This window comes from Peromyscus californicus, unplaced genomic scaffold, assembly GCF_007827085.1.
Source record: "Peromyscus californicus insignis strain IS unplaced genomic scaffold, ASM782708v3 Scaffold_20__1_contigs__length_68692818, whole genome shotgun sequence".
In the NCBI taxonomy this organism is placed as follows: Eukaryota; Metazoa; Chordata; class Mammalia; order Rodentia; family Cricetidae; genus Peromyscus; species Peromyscus californicus.
The window spans coordinates 21,307,259-21,329,666 of record NW_026294503.1 but is presented as its reverse complement, the minus strand read 5'-3'; the positions used below and the strand labels follow the sequence as shown (position 1 = coordinate 21,329,666).

The 22,408-nt window shown below is 43.6% G+C and overlaps 1 protein-coding gene across 1 annotated transcript in view; it reads right to left on the bottom strand.

Annotated features, from left to right (window-relative positions):
* Deptor (DEP domain containing MTOR interacting protein) overlaps positions 1 to 22,408 on the bottom strand; it is a 152,237-nt gene that overhangs the window by 58,777 nt on the left and 71,052 nt on the right. The window contains exon 4 of the mRNA XM_052749203.1: positions 5,970 to 6,148. Coding sequence (XP_052605163.1) covers positions 5,970 to 6,148 — 179 coding nt within the window. The remainder of the gene's footprint in view (positions 1 to 5,969; positions 6,149 to 22,408) is intronic.

Here is a 22,408-nt window from a genome sequence, read left to right as displayed (position 1 = left end):
CCAAACAGTGCCACCAACTGGGAACCAGGTGTTCAAATACTGGACCTAGAGAGGACATTTCTCATTCAAACCACTACAGCAGATAATGCCCAGTTTAGAGTAAGCAAAATAAGAATGTAAAGGGACCAGATGTTACCACAGCGGCTCAAAGACAGTAGGAGCTCTATAAATGGTCACTATGATTTACAGGTGAACAGATCACACACAAAAGCTGGCCTTTGAGGTCATCAGAGCTGAACATTGTGCCGAGAGCTTTCCCTAAGTGCTGTGATTCAATTCTCACCATCAGGTGATGTGGGAAAGTGCAGTCTAGTATCCCCAATAACAGTGCCTGCTTACGGGGCTGTGCTCTGGCTAGCTCCTGGAAACTTGGCTTTTGGAAGGCTTTCCTAAGTCACTGATAAAGCCACTCCACCCACTTGCAACACTAAGGTGCACTATATCCACAGGCAGTGTGATTTATGAGAGCACCTGCTTTCTTTCCAGGAGTCTGGAATGCTAGCAGTCATGGCTGGTGGAGCAGGCAGTATGCAGACAGGAATGGCCCGCAGTAAAGTGCTTGGGCTCCGAGTCTCAGTAGGGCTCCCCTGGACAGAAACTTTGGATATGTGTTACTGCCCTGCACTGGAGGCAGGAGCCAGTGCCCTGAGACCATACAGGAAACCTGTGCCTCCACTTCTCCAGATCAAATGATCTCTTGCTGATCTTGCCATGTATTCTTGCACTATTGTCTATCTTAGTCATTATGTGATGAATCTTTCTAGTGTGGACAATGTCCATGTAGTGTTCAAAAGCTCTCTGGTCAGGAGAACTCAAAAAGATAAAATTAGAAGCTAACTTCATACATTAATAAATCTGTAGATGGGAAAGTTAAATACGGTTACTCAGTAGATGGAGCTAGGCTCAAAATCCAGGCTGTATGTCCTCTAAAATGGGGCACATTCTATTATGCCAGAGCCACACCAACTGCCCACATACTGGGCCCAGAGAAGTTCCCTCCTCCTTCTGTTTCAGAAGAGGGCATTGAATCCTCTGGAACTCAAGTTATGTCAGGTTGTGAACCACCATGTGGGTACTGGGAACCCAACCCAGGTCCTCTGCACAAGCAACAAGCACTCTAAACCACAGGGCCCTTTCTTCAGCCCCTCTTCTTCATCTTCGACCAAGGTCTCATCTAGCTTAGGCTGGCCTCAAACTCACTATGTAATCAAAGATGGCCTTGATACTTTTGACCCTCCTGCTTCTACCTCCTAAATGTTGGGATTACAGACAAGTGCCACCATGCCTAGTTTTTGTGGCGTTGACCATCAGTCTTGGGGTGTCAGTCACACTAGGCAAGCATTCTACCAACTGAGCTGTACCCATAGCTCATATGAACTTCTTTCTTAGGCACAGTGCTTATAGTTGCTACAGCCTATTTGGGCAACTTTGGCAAAATATATATTTTTTAATAATTTATTTATCTTTGTGTGCGTTGGTGTTTTGCCTGCCTGTATGTTTGTGTGAGGGTGTCAGATCTTGGAATTACAGACAGTTGTTAGCTGCCATATGGGTGCTGTGAATTGAACCCAGGTCCTCTGGAAGAGTAGTCAGTGCTCTTAACTGCTGAGGCATTTCTCCAGCTCCAGCAAAATATCTTAAAAGGCTTTGAACCTCATAAAGTTTTACTGTTAAGTTTCTGTACTTATAGCAATGTCATAGAACTACTACAAGAATTATGATGTATGTACATATGTATTTTTGAGACCAAGTCTCATTCTGTAGGCCAAGCTAATCAGAAACCTACTATGTAGGTCTAATTGTCATCCAACCTACAACCTTCTTACTTCGGCATTTCCTCCACCAGTACTGGTATTTCAGACATGTGCTAAGCCTCTATGGGTTTAATCAGAATATATACAATCATATGAGTGAAATACATACATATAAGCTACCTAATATATTACGAAATATTTAGCCCAGGTATATAGTAAACATAAATGCATTAGAAAGTAAGAAAGAGCTGGGCCTGGTGGTACAGGCCTGTAATCACAGCTACTCGGGAGACTGAGTCAAGAGGATTGCAAATTCAAGGCCTACCTGCACAATTAAGAGTTCAAGGTCAGCCCAGGTAACCTGGTAAGACCCTGTGTCAAAATGCAAAGTAGGGCTGAAAACTCAGGTGTGGTAGCGCATACCTACAATCCCAGCACCCAGGACGCTGAAGTGGGAGGATACAAGTGAGTTTGAGGCTAGCCTAGGCTATAAGGTGAGTTTGGACCAGTGTGGCAAATAGATTAAGACTCTTCAAAGGGTATGTGCACAAGCTGCAGGTGCACACCGCAACACATACACATACACACACACACACACATACAACACACGACTGTCTCTATAACTTAGTGGTAGAGCACTTATCTCCTATGTGTGGGGACTTGAGTTTAAAAAAAAAAAAACAAGTGAACTAGAAAAGTATGAACATATGTTCATCATATAGGCATTTGTAATTATGTATATATGCCTGCACAGACACAGGCATGTCCATAAATATGAATGCCAGCTAATTACTCATCTAACAAGTCTTTCCTTAGTAAGAGCATTGCTTACCATTCATAGGCAAAGTTAAGTTCTTCCTGAGAGGGCCTGATGCTCACACTGACTAGTTTCAACCTAGGGAACCACTTTCATTCAGTCAAAGCATAAGGGGCAACTTGCTTTAATGTTTAACCTGTGAAAGTGGCTAGACATTTCAGAGTGTCTCTGAGGACAGTAACTATGGGGACACTGTTTTCCTACTTCTGAGTCAGTGATGTAGCAGTGAAATCTGTCGGGAAATGAGTTTGCTTTCCAGATTCTACATATGGAATCTGTAGTCCTCCTACACAGCTGGAAGGCCCTGCTCCCACACTCAGATTCTCTATTAATAATGCCTTGATTTTATCTGCGATGGCTCACCTGTATGGCATGGAGGTTACAGCATTATAAAACCACACTGTAATTGAGGTATAATTACTCATCCCTTGGAAATAACTTGGAAAAAACTCATGGCATCTGGTATCTTCTCTCCTGTACAGAATGAGTCAGTAGACTGCTGTGTAAGAAACTGGTTTTCTCATAGAACTTGGTATCATCTGGCTTTTTTCCCTGGAGCAAAATGATGGTAGATTCAAACCAAAAACTGTCTTTGCTCACTAGGGAAAAAGGCAGCCACTCTAACTGACTCCAAGTTCACACTTAACTAGCAGTAATACCCACTTGACTACTTCTACCTGAGTGGCTTCTAACACAACTGTTTAACATATTGATATCTTCATTTCTTGAACCATAAAATGGAGATAATAAGAAAAGCTGCCTTTTAGTCACCAATACTGCATTGTACTCTCACAGCTTTGTTAAGATGACAGACAGCATATCACATGCAGTAAAAATATAAAGAATATCTACCTTATTAGATTTAAGAAGTTCAACTAAATTCCTAAGAATACAATGATCAAGGGCTGGAGAGATGCCTTAGGTTCAACTCTCCCAGAACCCATCCGAAGGCTCAAAACCATCTAGTTCCAGAGGATGCAATGTCCTCTTCTGGCCTCTGTGGGCACCAGGCATGCATGTGGTGCATATACATATATGCAGGCAAAGAACTCACACACATAAAGTATCCTCTACCGTTTATGGATTCTTCTAGCTCCACTCTATAGTTTACAGTCACAGGACTATGAGCTGCAGAAGGCCAGGGAACAGTCTGACACCATGCTTTATCTGCAACTCCCATCTTCATTGAACCTAATCCAACCACGGACATGTAAGGTCCTCAACAGCTAGGTGTGAGTTCAGCATGGTAGTAGTGGACATGATGGAATGCCCTGGAATACACTGGCAGCCAAAGGAGCCAACACCTCCACATCAGTGGCTTTCCAAATACTTGACCCCAGCACACGGTAACAAATCATTTTTAGGTTGCAACACATGACCGTATCTCACTATGTATGCCTCTCCGTAGGTACATATACTAGATGAACATCAGTATTTACATAATTTGTATTATAAATAAGAGCTTTGTAAAATAATGCTTGTTTACTACATGATTGTGCTCTGTTCTTTTCTATTATAGTTGGGCTTAGTACCTCTCATGTTTTAATGTTGAACTTGATATGTAGCCAAGGATGACCTTGAACTCCTTATCTTCCAACCTCTACCTCCCAGTGCTGAGATTACAGACATATGCCGTCATGCTCAGCACCTTAGGTACATTCTAATGTCATGGGGATCTTGGTGAAATATAGATGAGGTTCAGCAGAATGTGGACAGGGCAAAAGTTTCTGCATTTCTATCATGTTCCCAGGTAATACTGAAGGTCCACAGAGGGCACAATGAGGGGTAAAAACGAACATGCGTATGAATTATTTCTAATGCTGGAAATGGCTTTCGAAAACTATGGCACAGGGCCAGTGAGATGGTTCAGTGGGTAAAGGTGCTTGTTGCCAATCCAGATGACCCGAGTGTGATTCCTGGGAACCAGGGCGGAAGGAGAGAACAGGTTCTGGCAAGTCCTCTGATATCCACACATGTGTAGTGGTGGGCGTGCATTTCATGACCCACGACAGGGATGCGTTCTAGAGTTAGGAAAACATTGTTCATTATTTCTCAAGTTTCATACTCTTGGGACAGAAATTCTCAGCTTGGAAGGGAGGAGGGTTAGGGGAAGGAAGGAGCTCACAGCCTCTACTATCACCATTTCTATGGATTTGGGCTGAAACAACCACATGCTTCCGACTTTCTTCTCCTTGTCCCAAGCCCACACCTTGCGGGGAAATGAACTGAGTGGGCTGTTACTAAGAGCAGGACCATTAGATGAGAGCTCTGTGTCTACTCTTGTTTATGCCTACATTCGCCCAATGAGGTCATCCTCAGAAGAGAAAGTAATTGGCTGAACCTGGTGGAGTTCAGCAACAGTGAGCCTTTGTGGAAATGAATCTTCCAGTCCTGGAGCCCTGCCAAACAGTGTGGCCACAGCTTCAGGTGAGACCCCCAATAAGAACCACCCAGCTAAGCCTCACCCCAATTCCTGATCCACAGAGACTGTCATTTGGTATGCTATCTGTTAAAACTTTAAAGTTATTTGTTATGCAGTAAAGATAATAAACTTCTTCACCAGAGGTTATATTGCATCATTAAAATTTATCCCACAGGAAGAAAACGCTTACAAAGCCCTTGTGTATTATCTCTTCACCATGCAGCTTGTATCACAGTTCATTCTCCTGTCCCAAACACTGCTTCCTTAAGGTCATGGACAGTAGATCTGACAAACAAAACTATTTATTCCATTAGGGAATTATTTTCATGCTTGTTTTTGAGAGAGGATTTTGGGTAGCTCGAGCTGGCTTTGAACTTGCTAGGTAGTCAAGAATGACCTTGAACTTCCAATCTTCAAGGTGACTATATGACTGTGAGGGCCAGTTGTATATAGAACTGTGATGTGATATCACATCTAAGCAGAGCTTTTGGAAGCTCTGTAAGAATCTGCCTTCCTGGGCTGGAGAGATGGCTCCGCCATTAAGAGCACTGTCTGCTCTTCCTGAGGACCCAGGTTCAACTATCTGCATCCAGACGGCAATTACAACCCCATCTATACCTCCAGTCCCAGGTGATCTGACACCCTCTTCTGGCCTCTGTGGGCACCAGGCACTGATGTGGTGCAGATGCATGTGTAGGCAAAACACCCACAGACATCAAATTAAAAAGACTTTGCCTTTCCTCTTTAGTGTCTGCTGAAACATCTGCAAAATAACATATCCCTTTAAAAAACTGATCTCACAGTGATCGGGCAAGGTAAGAAACAGATGTAAACTTGACTCTCAACATAGAGGGAAGTGACACTGTCCAGAGGCACAGCTGGCTTACAAACCCAAGAATAAGTAAGTATATGTTATTACAAATCACAGGTTATGGGATCGTTTGTCACTGCAGCAAGCGCTGACTGATACACTCACCATGCTGTATGATGCCATGCTCCATAAGCCGGTGGCACAGCTGCTCTCCCTCTTTCCTGGTTGTGGCCTCTCCTTCCTGAACCAACCAGTCTAGGAATTCAGAAGCCATGAAGGTTCTCTCATACTTCACCCCTTCCTCTTCCCTGGGCTGGAGGAGTGTGGTTTCCGGACTCATCAGTCTGGGAGGAAAAAAAAAAAACAAGGAAAAGAAAAGCCAATGTAAATAGAAGGAAAATAGCTCATCTGAAATCGGACAACATAGGCTTCCAGGAAGCATATCGGAGGCTTCCGGGAAGTACCACAGAAGAACTGTCAGACAGACAGATGTAGCTGTCATATGCGGCTACGAACGTCAATTCCAAGGGACGATCTGTGTCAGGAAATGAACAAGATGCCTTTTCTCCTGGTATTTAAACAAAAACTGGGAACACAAACTGCATGTCTACTCTTCATTGGCTGCATTCCAGTTAGCCACCTTGACAAGCAGTGGCAGCGCTGGGGGTCTGGCTCATCGGCATAGTGTTTACTATGCCCTGGGCTTGGTTCCCAGCCACACTCACACCCCTAAGGGAAGAAAGAAAGGAAGAAGGGAAGTGTACCAGGCTTTTTCTTTTGGGTCACCAATGGGCTCCCAAATCATGACACAGAGACTTAATATTAGTTATGAATGCTCGGTCTTTTTTTGTTTGTTTGTTTGTTTTTGTTTTTTTTTTTTTTTTTTGAGACAGGGTTTCTCTGTGTAGCTTTGCACCTTTCCTGGAGCTCGCTTTGTAGACCAGGCTGGCCTCAAACTCACAGAGATCCACCTGCCTCTGCCTCCCAAGTGCTGGGATTAAAGGCGTGCGCCACTACCTCCCGGCAAATGCTTTGTCTTATCTTAGCTCTTGTTTTAATCTGTTTCTCTTTATCTACATTTTGCCTTGGGGCTTTTTACCTATCTTTCATTCTGTATGTCCTACTTTCCTGCTTCCTCCATGTCTAGCTGGCGGCCTGGCGGTTGCCTGGCTTCTAGCCCCAGACATCTCCCTCCCTTCCTCCCTCGTTCTCTCTTCTCCCCTGTTCCTAGATTTCTTCTCCTACTTATTCTCTCTACCCACCAGCCCCGCCTATCCCTCTACTGCCTAGCTATTGGCCGTTTAGCTTTTTATTAAACCAATCAGATGCCTTAGGCAGGCAAGGTGAAACAATAACACATCTTTACAAACAAATGCAGCATCAACAAAAGCAACACACCTTTACGAAACAAAACAAATGCAGCATAAAGAAATATAGCACACATATAAAGAAAGAATGCAGAGTGGGTTAGTCAGGGCTTTTACAATGCATCGGCCTGTCTTTCTAACTTGGCTAATAACATCTTTCCAATTCCACTTCCTAGACCACCATGTTAAAATAACTTTGGAGTGACTGCATGTGTCCCCACCCCCAATTTACGTGTCTCTAAAGTGATGGCACCTAGAGATGGGGACTTTGGGCAAAAATAGCTTTTGAGACTGAAGCTCTTATGATTTGATTAGAAGAGACGTGACAGAGAGCCAGTGAGATGGCTCAGAAAGCAAAGGCACAGGCCATGTGTGGTGGTTTGAAAGAAAATGGCCCCCAAAAGGAGTGGCACTATTAGGAGGTGTGGCATTGTTGGAAGTGTGTCATTGTGGGGGTGGGCCTTGAGGTCTCTTTTGTTTAAGCTTCCTTCAGTGTGACAGTCAGCTGACTTCCTGTTGCCTGCAAGATGTAGGACTCTCAGCTCCCAGCACCACATCTGCCTGCATGCTGCCATGCTCCCCGACCTGATGACAATGAACTGAACCTCTGAAACTGTAAGCGAGGCACCCAATTAAATGTTTTCCTTATAAGAATTGCTGTGGTCATGGTGTCTCTTCACAATAATAGAAACCCAAACTAAGACACCATGTAAGCCCAAAGACCTTGACTCCCAGAATTCATATAAAGGTGGAAAGAGAGAACCAACTCCACAGGGTTGCCCTCTGACATCCACACATATTTGCTGTGACATCCATAGGCCCATACTCACATCCACACACCATCCACACATACCAACAAATAAATAATAAATAAATACTTTTAAAATTTTTGAAAAGAAGACACACAAGAAGATCATCTTGTTGTGGGATATTTTGATCACACTCTGACACTCCCGAGACTGCCAATAAAGTTTACCTTGGGTTAGAGGGCGGAGCTAGCCACTTGCTGACCAAAATTAGCCATAGAGGTTTCAGAGGACCAAGGACATATAGAGAGGCACAGGAACCAGTAGTGGGGGGTTAGAAAAGATTCTTGGCCCTTTTTGGATCAACGAAGGAGAGAGAGAGGAGGTCACTGGTCGCTTCTCCGATCATTCAGGTTCTTACCCCGATATCTGACTCCTGAGTTTTTACTGATAAAGAATAATTAGATAAACACTTCCTCTTGCTTCTTCCCTCTCTGCTGTCCCCAAGTGAGGAACCTGTGACTGGCCTCATGACAACAAGATGAAGCAAAGTGACATTAGAACTGTAACAGGAGGCTTCTGAACAAATGTCTGCCTTTACCTGGGGGTGCCATCCAGAAGTGACCATGGAAGAAGCAGGTGTAGGCTTCTAGGAGAAAGGCCCCAGGGAGAATCAGGGTACGAGGCAATAGCCAGGACCAACACTCAGAAGCATGACAGAGGCCATCTTGGACCTGCCAGCCCAACAGAAACCCTCTGTCTGACCCACCAGCAACCACACGAAGGAGCCCAAGAGAAACCAGCAGAGCGACTCCCATGTGACCCATAGAACTGGAAGAAACAGGACATCACAGCTGTTTGAACTACTAGTAGTTTTTTGATAACTGACCAATGAAACACACTGATATAAATGGAGAATGAAAAAAATGTGTAACATACTGCACATCTCTGAGCACGGAGAGAAAGACGAAATAGCATTGCCAAGACCTAGAAACAAAATTACATCGGAGAAACCCCTGCAGAGCCAGAGCTGGGAGCCAGTGTTGGTGATGAGACTCCAGCAGGAACGGCAGAAGGACGCATGCACAGGACCAATAAGGACCACCACCATTCCTCCACTTCTGTGGATGCTCATGGTATTGTGAATGAAAATAGAAGAAACACCAGTCTCCTAAGTTTTCCCATCCTGTGAGAACTCTCGGGTCTATATACAGTCTGGACACTGTATTTCTTCTAGAACCACCCAGGAATCATCTGTTTACTTGAAAGTGAACATTTAGAGATCACAGGCCCCATCTAAGCTGTTTATAGGTGTTTCCTAATGTAACATGTTTACCAAAAAAAAAAAATGCTGATGAATAAATAAATAAAATAGCTCATTATTATGTATTCCTTGCTACACAGCATTAAAACGACGCCCTCACAAAGCCAGGTGTGGTGGCACATGTCTTTTATCCCTAATACTCAGGAGGCTAAGATGAAAGGCTCTCTCATCCGTGACCAGCCTGGGCAACACAGTGAGACTCTACCTTAAAATTTTCTCTTTAAATAAATAAATAAGTAAAAGCCTCTCCACAGGTTGATGAAGTGACTCGCTGGGTAAAGGCGCTTCCCCTCCTAGCCCGAAGCTCTGAGTTCTATCCCATGGAAGGATTGAACCTGTTGCTGAAAGTTATCCTCTGAATATCATGTGTGCCACGGCATGCACACATGCACACACAAAACAGATGAATCTATAAGTAACGTAATTAGAACGATTTTTTAAAATTCTCTCTGTTTCTGGCACAGGCTCTTAGCCTGCAGCTCCGCTTCGGCTTCTTCCTGCATGGTCGCTTTCCTCTTAGGGTGCCAAGAGGACAAGTGCATGGGGTTACTCCACGCTGCTTCTTGTAACCAGAAATACGATCTGCTCCGTCCTTGAGAACTCCTGCTAAGTAGCTGGTGGCCTCTGGACAAGTGGCTGGTGAGCTCCTCCTGCCAAGGCTTCAGGAAAGCGGCCAGCTGGCAGGCTCATCTCTTGCCATTTAAAAACCCCCGGTGTCCCCAGCTCATTTCCCCTCACAATCCAGTAATGTCCGTCCCCATTCTGGTTCCTCTTTTTAAGACCAAAAGTCGTTCTCAGGATTGGATTTTAGTATTTAGATGAAGTCTCCCTGTTAAAGCATGAATTTGACTTACTACTTGGTCTGTTCTGGTATATAAAAAAAAAAATGGCTCTGCAGTTAAGAGCACTGGCTGCTCTTCCAGAGGACCCAGGCTCAAGTCCCAGCACTTACATGGTGGTTTATGGCCATCTATAACACCAGTCTCAGGGGATTTGACATCCTCTTCTGGCCTCCATAAGCACCAGGCATTCACGTGATACATAAGACATACATGTAGGCAAAATACTCAAACATTGAAAATGATAATAATTATTTTAAAATAAGAAAAAAATTACTCTCAAACTTGGTGGCTTGAAACAATCACCATTTAACTGTCTCTTAAGTATTCTATGGGTTGGCCGGGATTTAATTTGGTAATCCCTCTGTGGCTCTAGGTAGGAGGCCACTCACATAATTGTGTGAAGGGGTGGCCAGAGCTGGATATTCAACCCTGCACTACACCTGTCCTGTAAGGCAACCTGAGCTCCACACACAGAGATACAGGCCTCCAGGAAGCGGAAGCAGCTGCTGCCTGGATGCTGACTCCACCTCTTCCTTCTCCCTTTGCTCTGCTTCTAGCTTTATTCTGCTGTAGCTCATATATCATATGATGACTCACTTAGCTGGTATAATTCAATGGTTTTCACTATGCAGCAATCCACACAATCCATGTGAGAGCATTTTCATTCCCCAATTTAAAAACAAAGAAACAAAACCACAACTATTAACAGACTATGTAGCCCAGGCTGGCCCAGCTCTCTGCATCCCCCTGCCTCTGCCTCCCAAATGCTGTAAGTATAGGTATGCACCACCATGCCTGTTTGTCTGTTTTAATATTAAATGGCTTTTGTTCATCTCAGATTGAGAAGCAATAGACTATACATACATGCAGCATAGCCTATACTCTTTAGGTTTGTGTAAGTGTACCGTATAATGTTCACACAATGACAAACTCACCTAATAACAGATTTCTCTAATCATGTCATTAAGCGATGCATGAGTGTACAAGGGTTTTGTGTGTGTATGTTTCATTTTTTTCTTCATCATATACCCAGAAATGGAATTGCTCAGCCATATGGCAACTGTTCAGCCTTTTGAGAGACTGCCAGACTGCTTTCCAAATTTTCCACATTCTAGTCAGAAAATCATTATCATCTGTTCCCTTTCATTATAATCATCCTATGGGTGTAAAGTTGTATCACATTGAGGTTTTGATTTGTATGACCCTGATAACTAATGACTTTGATCATTTTTCAGGCATCTATTGTCCATTTTCCATATCTCCTTTGGGGAAAAAAATGGCTTATTGGTCGTCTACCTATCTTGTCATTGATACAGTCTCTTGTAGCCAAGGATGACCTTGAACTCCTAACCCTCCTGCCTCCACCACTCAAATGCTGAGGTTACAGACCTGTGCCACTATAACTGGCTGGCCATGACTCTATATTATTGAGTTTTATGAATTCTTTACATGGTCTGAAGGTGAGTGTCTTGCGAGACATACAGTGTTTAAATATTTTTCTCCTATTGTGATTTATCAGTTCCCATCTTTTATAGCCCTGATCATAGCACAGGTTTTTAATTCCATCTAGCTCTCTTACTTTGATGCTTTTGCCTTTGCCTTGCCCAAGCACAAAAGGTTTGTTTTTTTTTTCCCCCATTTCTTGTTCTCTTTTCTTATATTTAGTTCAATGACACAGTTTGACTCAATTACATAAGGTGTGAGGTAAGGCGCCAATTTCATTCTTGCATGTGGCTATCCAGTTGTCTCTGCACCAGGGGAGTATTTTCTCCCTGTTGCTTATCTTGGCTTTGCTGTCAAATGCCAATCAACCATGATAGCTTTACTGCCTGGGCTCGAAGGTCAGAGAATATCAGGGGGAGGTGACATACATGCCGTCTCTTTAGAGAACCATAAACCTGCCGAGACGGAATGGTGGGAATGCTTGGGATGATCGTCAGGGAATAATCGCAGTTGGCGTATTTTAGTCCCCAAATGGTACTTGAAATAACTGTAGCTCATCACAGTTCTGTGTTATCTCTATCCCCATCTATATGGTACTCTATTGCCATTTGCATTATCTCTATTTACTTATCTACACGGTACTTTTTTAAAGTATGAGATCTAAGATCAGAGAAGTACTTGGTGATTTGACTAATTCTCCACCTGTAAAGTGGGAAGAGTAATGGTGTCCAGAGTCACAGAAATGGCTCCACTAATAAGGGTACTTACTAGGCAAGTCTGATATTCTGAGTTTGATTCCTGGGACCCACATGGCAGAAGTGAAAACTGACTCCCACCAACTGTCCTCTCATCTCCACATGTACCCCATGGCACATGTGCACACACCACACAGTAAAATATAAGGATCGAAATATATAAAGATAAAATATAATAATTAAAAAATAATAATTGTGCCTCATTGGGAACCTTTTGTATCGTTTAAATATGATAATGCAGACAGACAGTGCCTGGTCAGACACAGTGGCTGATGCCTGTAATCTCAATATTCAAAAGGAGACTGAGACAGGAGGATCACTGTAAGTCTGAGGCTAGTTTCAGCTACAAATAAGTTTCAGGCTGGTGAGGGCTTATAGTATAATATCCTATTTTGAGAATGATGCCACCCCACCCCCAAAAATATCACTGTGCCTACTACATCAGAAACCTGTACTACAAACCTGTAAAACAAATTTAATCCTGTGGATGATGGTGACTGTGTTAAAAGTTTTATGGGGCTACTATGGGGTGGAGGTGGATTCAAACCCCATTTTGCATCAAAATTAAGGTTCTTTATATAGTTCCACTAACAAGGACGTTAATTCCATTTTAGTTAGTAATCCAAAGTATGGCTATTGCTCTAGAACCTCTTCCCTTTCATGAAGCAAATTGATCTTTAGTAAAGCTGTTCATATGCTGGCCCATAATAACGGCATAAAGCCACAGTCCATCGACACAGTTACGCATGGCTGAGCCTCGACGACTACCAACACTCAGCAGATCCTGTCCATGCTTCTGGGCTCATTTCCACCTCTCCTGATGTGTACCCGAGTCAGATTTCCCAGATTCATGTGAACCCAGAGGAAAGGCCATACAATAGAAGGAACTACCCCATTCCGGTGCCAAAATAGGAATAGAAATGAGCTGATACCGATCTCCTTGCATGTTGAAAAAAATTCAAAAGGGTCAGGCAAACCTTGTGTCACATGGGAATATATGAGAATTGTGTGCAGGGCCAAAAGTTGGGGCAAGCAAGACATGGTGGTGCATATTGCCAGCACTCAGGAGGGTAGAAGCGGGAGAATCAGGAATTCCAGCCCATTTCCTGCTACATAAAGAGTCTGATGCCAAGCCAGGTATAGGGCCCATAATAATGGCAAAGAAAGCACATCTTTAATCCTGGCACTTGGGAGGTAAAGGCACGTGGATCTTTGTGAGTTTAAGACCAGCCTGGGAGGCTGGAGAGATGGCTCAGTGGTTAACAGCACTGACTGCTCTTCCAGAGGTCCTGAGTTCAATTCCCAGCAACCACATGGTGGCTCACAACCACTTGCAATTAGATCTGGTGCCCTCTTCTGGCCTGCAAGGACACATGCAGGCAGAACACTGTATACATAATAAATAAATAAACCTTAAAAAAAAAAAAAAAAAAAAAAAAAGACCAGCCTGGGATACAGAGCATGACCTCCCAATGCTGGGGCAGGAGGACCATGGGTGAGGCCAGCTGGGGTTACATAGCAAGTCTAGCCTGGTCCATAAAGTAAGACATGGTCTCAAAAGGGGGAAGTACTTAGATATTAATATTACCCCTGAGGGTAGGCTAGTAATGATTTCTTTTTATCCTGACACAGTTCTCCATAACTCACATTCCTCCCCAAATCTACTTGCCCTACACTTTTAACCAAAGAAAGTCTTATCAATCAAGAAGTCAAATTATAGTTAGGCTCATGGCTAACCAGATGCTTGGCTACTGAAAAAAATGCTTCTATTACTATCCCGTATAATAAACTAGTTTATTTAAATTATAGTTCATTTATTTTATTTTATATACAACCTGGTTTATAATAAACTCGGCATAAATTATATACATGTGCTTTTCACAGTTTTGAATGTACAATTCTGACAGACTTGTTTGATAGTGAGGTAGTATTGATTAGGGATAAATGCTTACATGAGAATTGGAAGTTTTAAGCACTCTCATTATCAATAACATGGATTTATGTAGTACGTATGCATATATATGGATATATTGTTCATAGTTAGGTAGTGAACTAGTAAACAGATGACTATTCATTAGTATTTGTGAGTATCAACACTGCATACTGGGGAAAGTGAGAGAATGGGGGAAGACGACGACAATAAATGTCCTCTGCCCCATCATCACCTCCATGTATGACATGAAACAAAGTATATTCACTCTCCCCTAGAGACCGCAATCCTCCTGTTCTTAGCAGTTTTTTTCCCTCCTTCCTCTTCTGGAGGATTCTAAACTATTCCTCAGAAGTAGGGCTCAAGCCAAGCATGGCAACTCACATTTGTAATTGCAGCATTCAAGACTAAAGCAGAATGACTTGCATGAGTCTGAGACCGGCTGATGAGTTCCGGCTTGCGCAGCCTGGACTACATCGTGCAAATCTCTCTCAAAACACCAGGAGAGTGGCTGGCCCCAGGATCCGGGATGTTTACTGCACAAAGGAGACTGGCTTTGGGGAAAAGGAGGGCTGAGATCTAGGGCCAGTGGCTCATGCCCAGTGCTTCGTGGAGATGAGGGCCGCTCTAGCCAGAAGGAAAGGGCAGAGGAGTAGGGGGAGGTCTCACACGAAGGACAGAATGTGCAATCTTGTTTTCCACCATCAGAGAAGTCCTCAAGTCTCTGCTGAAGTATCTAAACTAAGCCACAACCTACATAACCCTTTAACTCTTTCTCCCTAAACAAAATTAGAACAACAAAAATAAAAAACTTTCAAAGACTGAACTTAAAGTCGTGGGTTTTTTTCTTCTATATTTATTGTGTATGTGCGTGGACCCCATAACACACACATACACACACACACACACACACACACACACACACACACACACACACACACAAATACACAAGTGTGCAGGTTATCACTTTGTAACCCAAGCTGTCTTGGAATTACATGTATCCTGGGTATGGTGGTTTGAGTAGGTAAGGCCCACATAGACTTGTTTGAATGCTTGGCCCATAAGGAGTGGCACTATTTAAGGGAGTGTGGCCTTGTGGGAGTAGGTATGCGCTTCTTGGAGGAAGTGTGTCACTTTGAGGGTCATATATGCTCAAGCTAGGCCTAGTAAGAGTCTTCACTTCTGCTGCCTGAGGATCAAGATGTAGAACTCTCAGCTACCTCTCTAGCACCATGTCTGCCTGCACGCCACCATGCTTCCTGCCATGATGAAAATGAACTAAACCTCTAAAACTGTAAGCCAGCCCCAATTAAATGTTTTCCCTTATAAAAATTGCATGGTCGTGGTGTCTCTTCATAGCAATAGAAACCTTGACTAAGATACTAAGCTAGCTTGAAGTTTGGCCATACTCTTGTTTTAGATGCCCAAATACTTAGATTATAGATGTCAATCACTACACAGAGCTCAACTTTTGCTTTGTTTTGTTTTTTATTTTTTGAGACAGGATTTCTCTGTGTAGTCCTGGCTGTCCTCAGACCAAGAGATCTACCTACCCCTGCCTCCCCAAGTGCTGAAATTAAAGGCTTGCATCACCACACCCAGCTTGAGCTCAACTTTTAATATTCCTTTTTTTCTGCTTATTTTCTGCAGTAACAAAACAAAAAGTATTGAACCTAGGATCTCACGCTTGCTAGGCAAATGCTCCAACTCTGAGCTACGGTCTCAACTGCACTCCCTTTTTTTCAGAAGCAGAGTTGGGGCTCACTGAGGGGTGATTATAACATTTAAGCATGGCATTTAATAGAAGGATGCTCATGAGAGGGACTGTACAAATGCAAGGCATGGGTGCGGCTTCTCAAGACAATGTAGTCCAGCCCCTGCTTTAAGACAGGGTCTCATGTAATTCAGGCTGACCTCAAGCTCTCCAGTGTAGCGGAGCTAGCATCAACCCCCTGGTCCTCCTGTGTCCATTTCTCAGCTGAGGAAGTGCAGGCCTGTGATACCATATGCTTTTTTTTCTTTCTTTCTTTCTCTGCTTTTAACAGAGTCTGGCTAAGTAGCCCAGGGTAGCCTTGAGCTCAGGATAGCCTCAAACTCCTTACAGTGAGTGAGTCTCCTGCTCCAACCTCTTGACAGCTATGATTATAGATAGGCATAAGCCATCACACTTGGTTCAATATTTTAACATAAATCTATCTATCTATCTATCTATCTATCTATCTATCTATCTATCTATCTATAATTTATCTATCATCTATCTATAATTTATCTATCATCTATCTATCTATCTATCTATCTATCTATCTATCTATCTATCTATCTATCTATCTATCATCTATTTCTACAGAACTGGCATTTGAACCTAGGGCTTTGTACATGCTAGGCAAACTCTCGGCAGTCGCTGTCCACATTTTTTTTTTTTTTTTTTTTGGAGACAGGGTCTCTCATTGATCTGAAACTAAGTTAGCTGGCCAGTGAGCCGCCAACATCCTCCTACTTCTACCTCCCTGCACTGAAATTACAAGCGTGCCATCATACCTGGGTTTTTTAATCATGGGGAGTTCTGGGGGGTTGAACTGACTGAGTTCTCTCTAGACTACTAGCTTAGCTTTTTATTTTATACAGGGTCTCACTGCATTAGTCAGGCTGGCCTTCAACTTGCTGGAATCAAAGGCCTGCATCTCCCGGACAGGTATAATACATGATTTGTACCCCTCCAACGAAACTAGAAACTCCTAAAGACAGAATACTATGGTATCCTAAACGATTTTATTTCTTAGAAAACTAAATTCAGAGGAGGTAGACGTTAGATGTTTAATAAATATCTCCTACCCAACCAAGGGAAAGCTAAGCAAATACCACCGGCAACAGTCATGAAATGTTACTTCTCTGAAGGATAATAGCCCTTCCTCTTTGCTTGCTATTTTGAATTAGATGGAAGCAAACAGAACACTAATATTCTGAAACCTAAGCTGTAATTTTCACATTCCCCAGGGTTTTTAGTGTTCTCTGAAGAGTCATTTTCAGAACTTGTATGCATCTGGAAAAGAAGCCAAATTGGATTTAAAACCACAACCATTCTAAAAAGGCTTCATTCAACTATGGTTGTCTAGCCAAACACCGCACAAGAGCGATGGAGACCAGGTGTGGCTGCCCTCAGCTCAAAACAACACAAGCCTTGCAGACTGTCCCAATAACTGGCTCATTAGAAAAACAAAATTATTATTTATTGCGCATACTTTCATAAGTATCAGACAATAGAAGTATTAGTTGTGTTATAGAAATGATATGCCTTCTCACTGAGAAATCGCTTCACACTTAGAGATTAATGAAGGAAAGACTCGTGTGTGTGTGTGTGTGTGTGTGTGTGTGTGTGTGTGTGTGTGCGCACGTGTGTGCCCAAAAGCGCATTGGTATTTTGCCTACATCTATGACCGTGTGAGGGTGCTGAATACTGGAGTTACAGATAGTTGTGAGCTGCCATGTGGTTGCTGGGACTTGAATCTAGGTTCTCTGGAAGAGCAGCCAGTGCTCTTAACCACTGAGCTATCTCTCCAGCCCCAAGGAAAGACTTTAATAGTACTTGTCCCAGTAAGGCTGACAACCAAGGGACAGCCCCCTCACATAGAACATTTTACCGCCTTATCTAGACCTTAGGCTTAGGCATTCCACATAAGCTCTCATCCTGAAATTTCTTATAGGTCCCAGCCACAGGTTACACTTTGAACAATTTAAAAAGAGACACCCGATTACAAGTCTGGTCACTTGGGCAGACGGGAGATTCATACAGTAGAGATATTGCCAGAATTATTTTTTAAGTACACCAGCATTGTTTTCCAATAGTTCTTTCACTGGGTCATCTTGCCTACCTGGCAGAATTATGATTTTCCTAATAAGAGCACAGGAGGCTTAATGCCAAGACTGGGACTTGATGGCTATAACCCTGAGCTGCACGGCCTCTCAGAGGCATATTCTTTGATATGGGGATGGACCTAATGGCCAGTTGTAAGTCAGGGTTGTCTTTCTTTCTTATAGGAATGAAGCCTAACTTGAGGTCAGTCTTGGTGAATAAATATCAGCAGAAACTTTCTCAGCAACCCTAAACTCCAATTATGGTGCAGAATTTTCTTTCTCCCAGTTTCTAACATATCTGGTTAGTATACTTCTTACCTTCCAGTCACAATAGAGACCTCGCTCTTTTGTTAAATTCTACTTTATAGAACTTAATATTTCCTCAGCAAATTTATCAGTAAATCCTTTATAGGATCAGTTTGACGACTTCAAGCTTCTCCCACATCAGTTGGGCATGAAATCCCAGCACTCGGGAGGCTGGGGATGTAATTCTGTTGGTAGAGTGATTGCTTACTATGCACTAAGTAAGCACTAAGTAAGTTCAGAGCCAGTGTTGGCTGCATAAGAAATTTGAGGCCAGTCAGGACTACATGAGACCATGTCTCAAATTTTGAAAAAAGAACAAAATGAGTTTCCCTGGGAGCTAGGGAGACAGCCCAGAGGATCAAGGAACAAGAACAAATGGAGCAGGCCAGGGAGGGATTGGATGTGGGAGAACGGGATATAAGCATAGGTGATATGTGCAATTAGAGAGGCTAAGCATCTGGAGGTGAGGGAGAGTCATAGAAAAATCCTGAACCCAGTCACAAGGGATGGCAGCACAGAGATGCTTTTGTGCACTGGCGATCAGCCATGTGGTCATTTCCCACTATAGTGGTCTCGCTCCCATTTAGCAAATGCACAGGCCCTTCCCCACACTCTGGCAGGTGCTGCTCACTGGGAGCATGGAGGTTCCTAGTTGGGACCCCTGAGGGGAGGAAAGTAAGCAAGTTTCTGAATAGCTAGAACCTACTCTCACATAGGACTGAGCTGGTCCGCTGGCTGGAAGCCATCAAGAGGTTATCTGCACCGAAAGGCCAATTGCTATGGGAGGGGGGTGGAGGTGGGGGCGGGGAGGAACACGGGCAAGCTGGGGCATGCACTGACCAGGAGAGTGGAAACTCTCCACTCGGCCACTGTCGAGGAACGAGCTGCAAAAGCGGAATGTGACTCCTCGTGGTTACTTCTGTTAAATCTGTCCCGGTGCAGGAAGGAAATTGGATGAATAAAGGTGACACCCCCTTGGGGTCACACCGAGGGGACGTGATCTGGTTAGTTACCTTTCTTTCTGGACTATTCTTAGCACACATAACTCTAGAGCGGTAGTGGCTCGAGGAAGTAGTCCTGGATTTAAATCTGATGGCCATCTGTGTCTGGCGGGGCTCTAGGATCTCAGCTCCGTTCTGTGTTTGTAGTGTGTCATACAGCTCAGGTTGGCCTTGAGGATGGCCTTGAACTTCTGTTTCACCTGCATCTGCCTCTTGAGTGATGGAACTGCGGGTGTATGACACTTTGCTGAATGCATGTGTGGCAAGGACTTGGTGCACGTGAGGCAAATTCTCTACTGAATACTGAGCTACATCTCTCTAGTCTTTCCCCCCCTTTTTTTTTGGCTTTTGGAGACAGTCTCGGGTAGTCCAGGCTAGTCTGGAACTCACTATGCCAGATGGCCCTAAACTCCTGATCCCCCTGCCTCCAACTCTCCAGCGCGGAAATTAAAGGCATGCTCCACTCCCTCTGACTTTGAGTTTCAATGGTAATGAAGACAGCTCAACAGAGTTCTTGTGAATTAGAACTCATCTGTTTAAAGCACTTACCGTAATGTGTGGTACACAGCGGCACCCCTGCCTCCCGCCCAACAGTTGACTTGCAGAGGTTGGACAACAGTGAAAACTGTGCGGGATGACCAAAAAGTCAAGAATCTGCTGTGGGGGGGCCGGAGGAAGGGGACGGGTGAGACGGAGAAACCAAAGTACTTAGACTACTTAAGGAAAGAATATAGTCTAGAAGGGTTAGGTTGAGGGAGGGGGGCGGGCACACCTTTAATCCCAGCACTCAGGAGGCAGAGGTAAGCAGATCTCTTTGAGTTCGAGGCCGGCCTGGTCTACAGAGAAACCCTGTCTTGAAAAACAAAACAAAATGATACAGCCTAGATCCTTCCATTTTTGTCCATTAAGCCATGAATTTCCAGGGAACGGGCTCTAGCAGCCCAGGCTCCTTCCTGTCAGTCCTCACAGAGTGAACTTCTCTCGGGTGGAGCAGGCTGTTGACTCCATGCGCCCTTCTCTTTGCCTTCCTTCTTTGTTCTGATCGTTTTTTTTTTTCCTTCACCCATCTCAGGAAGCTGACTCTGAGTGCTTAATAGGCTCAGTCTGCACATTTCTCCTCTTGGCAAGGACCTTAGCCTTAATTTGGTTGTTTGCAATGATCCCCATGGCATGCTGAGCGGCGCTGCCGGCTCTCCCTGTTCTGCCATAGTAACACTTAAGGGGCATTACTTTTTTGAGCAGTGTGCATTCCCTTGGGGTCTACAGCATCACCCTTCTCAGAGAGTCGCAAGTATATGGCCAGAGGACCGTATACTTCTTTCCCTTTGTGTTTGTCATTTGGGTTGAGTTACCAGAAAATGGCTGCCATGGCCTAAAGGCTAAATTACTTTTTTTAAAAAAAAGTTTCATATTCTAGAAAATGACGAAGCTAATTTGCTTAGGATGTTAAGCCAGAGTGGACTGTAGAGATGTTTTAAAAATGTTTCACCAGTGGCTCCACAGGGTAACCACGTGCTCCGTTCCCCACTAAACTATATATACACTTTATGGATATTACAGTCCAGTTCATCGTCAAAGTTTAGCTGTAAATTAGCTTCAGTAAATGTTAAAATAATACTTGGATTTTGCTTTCTTTATAGTAGAAAAGAATTTTTCTTTTTTTTTGGGGGGGGGGGGGTGCTCTAAAGTGACTAAGTGCTGCCAATGTGCTTCTTTTTCCAATTGGCAGAATAATGCCTTTATTGTCGCTCCCAAGCCCCGCGTGAGGGGACTGTAATTAAGCATGGATGTTTTCATTTAGCACACAAAGCCCGAAAAACAATGCAACAACACGGTCTTGCCATCATCCCGATGTTTTGCACAAAGCCACCAGCCAAGGGAATCAGTACCACATAAAGTGTTGATGATGGAAGAGTCCCCGTTTGCTGTGAGAGATCCAGCTGTGTGGTCCACTGGTACCAATCCTCAAACATCCTCTTCTGCCTCGTTTCAATATGCCCCTAACCCCTCCTGCTCCATGACAGTTCTTTTCCTCAGACTCCAGGGGTGAGTACAGGTTTCTTTATGCTCACATATTTTTTTTTCTAATTCCAACTATGAAAAAGGAATGAACCTATGCTATAAGCAACTTTTGGCCAGAATAACTTTTTGTTGTTAGTTTTATTTAATATTAGAGGTATGGGAGGTACACATGTAAAGGCATTCATGTGGAAGTCAAAAGACAACTTTGGGGAATTGGTTCTCTCCTTCTACCTTTATGTGAGCTCCAGGAATTGAACTCAGGTCCTTGGGCCTGCATAGCAAGTACTTTCACTTGCTGAGTCATATAGCTGGCCCCCAAGATCAGTCTTGAACAATAGAAAGACTTCAAGTATTTTAGTTTGCTCATTTCTATCTTTTTATTATTACTATTTATCCAGTTTTTTTTGTTTGTTTGTTTGAGACAGGGTTTCTTTGTGTGGCCTTGGCTGTCCTGGAACTCATTCTGTAGACCAGGTTGGCCTCGAACTCAGAGATCTGCCTGCCCCTGCCTCCCAAGTGCTGGGACTAAAGGTGTGTGCCACCACCGCCCGGCTAGTCTGCTCAACTCTAATTCGCTTTCCTCACCTGTGAGTTGATGGTGACCATGCCTCCTTCCTAGAGAAGTTAGAAGACTCAAATGAAGCATGTGAGAAATCATTAGGATTGCACCAGGAATATAACAAGGCTGTGGGGGAGGGGTTGGCTGTGGTTAGTCGTCACAGCTTTTGAATATTCATAAGCAGAAACTACAACTAATAAGTATGAACAGAATGGCCCAAGAAGAGCAAAATTCTTGTTTCATTCCAATATGAACACTATGAACAGCTTAGGGAAGAGAGAAAGGGAGCTGCCTGTTGCTTCCTTTCCTAAATAACAATGACTACACATTCATGTATCTAGTTCCCTTTTCAACAGACATTTAGGGGAGGGTATTTGTATTGGATAGTGAGGTTCCATGATCAAGTCATGCTGGAGAGACTGAAACCCGAGACCCGTTACAGCTACCTTGGAGAGCC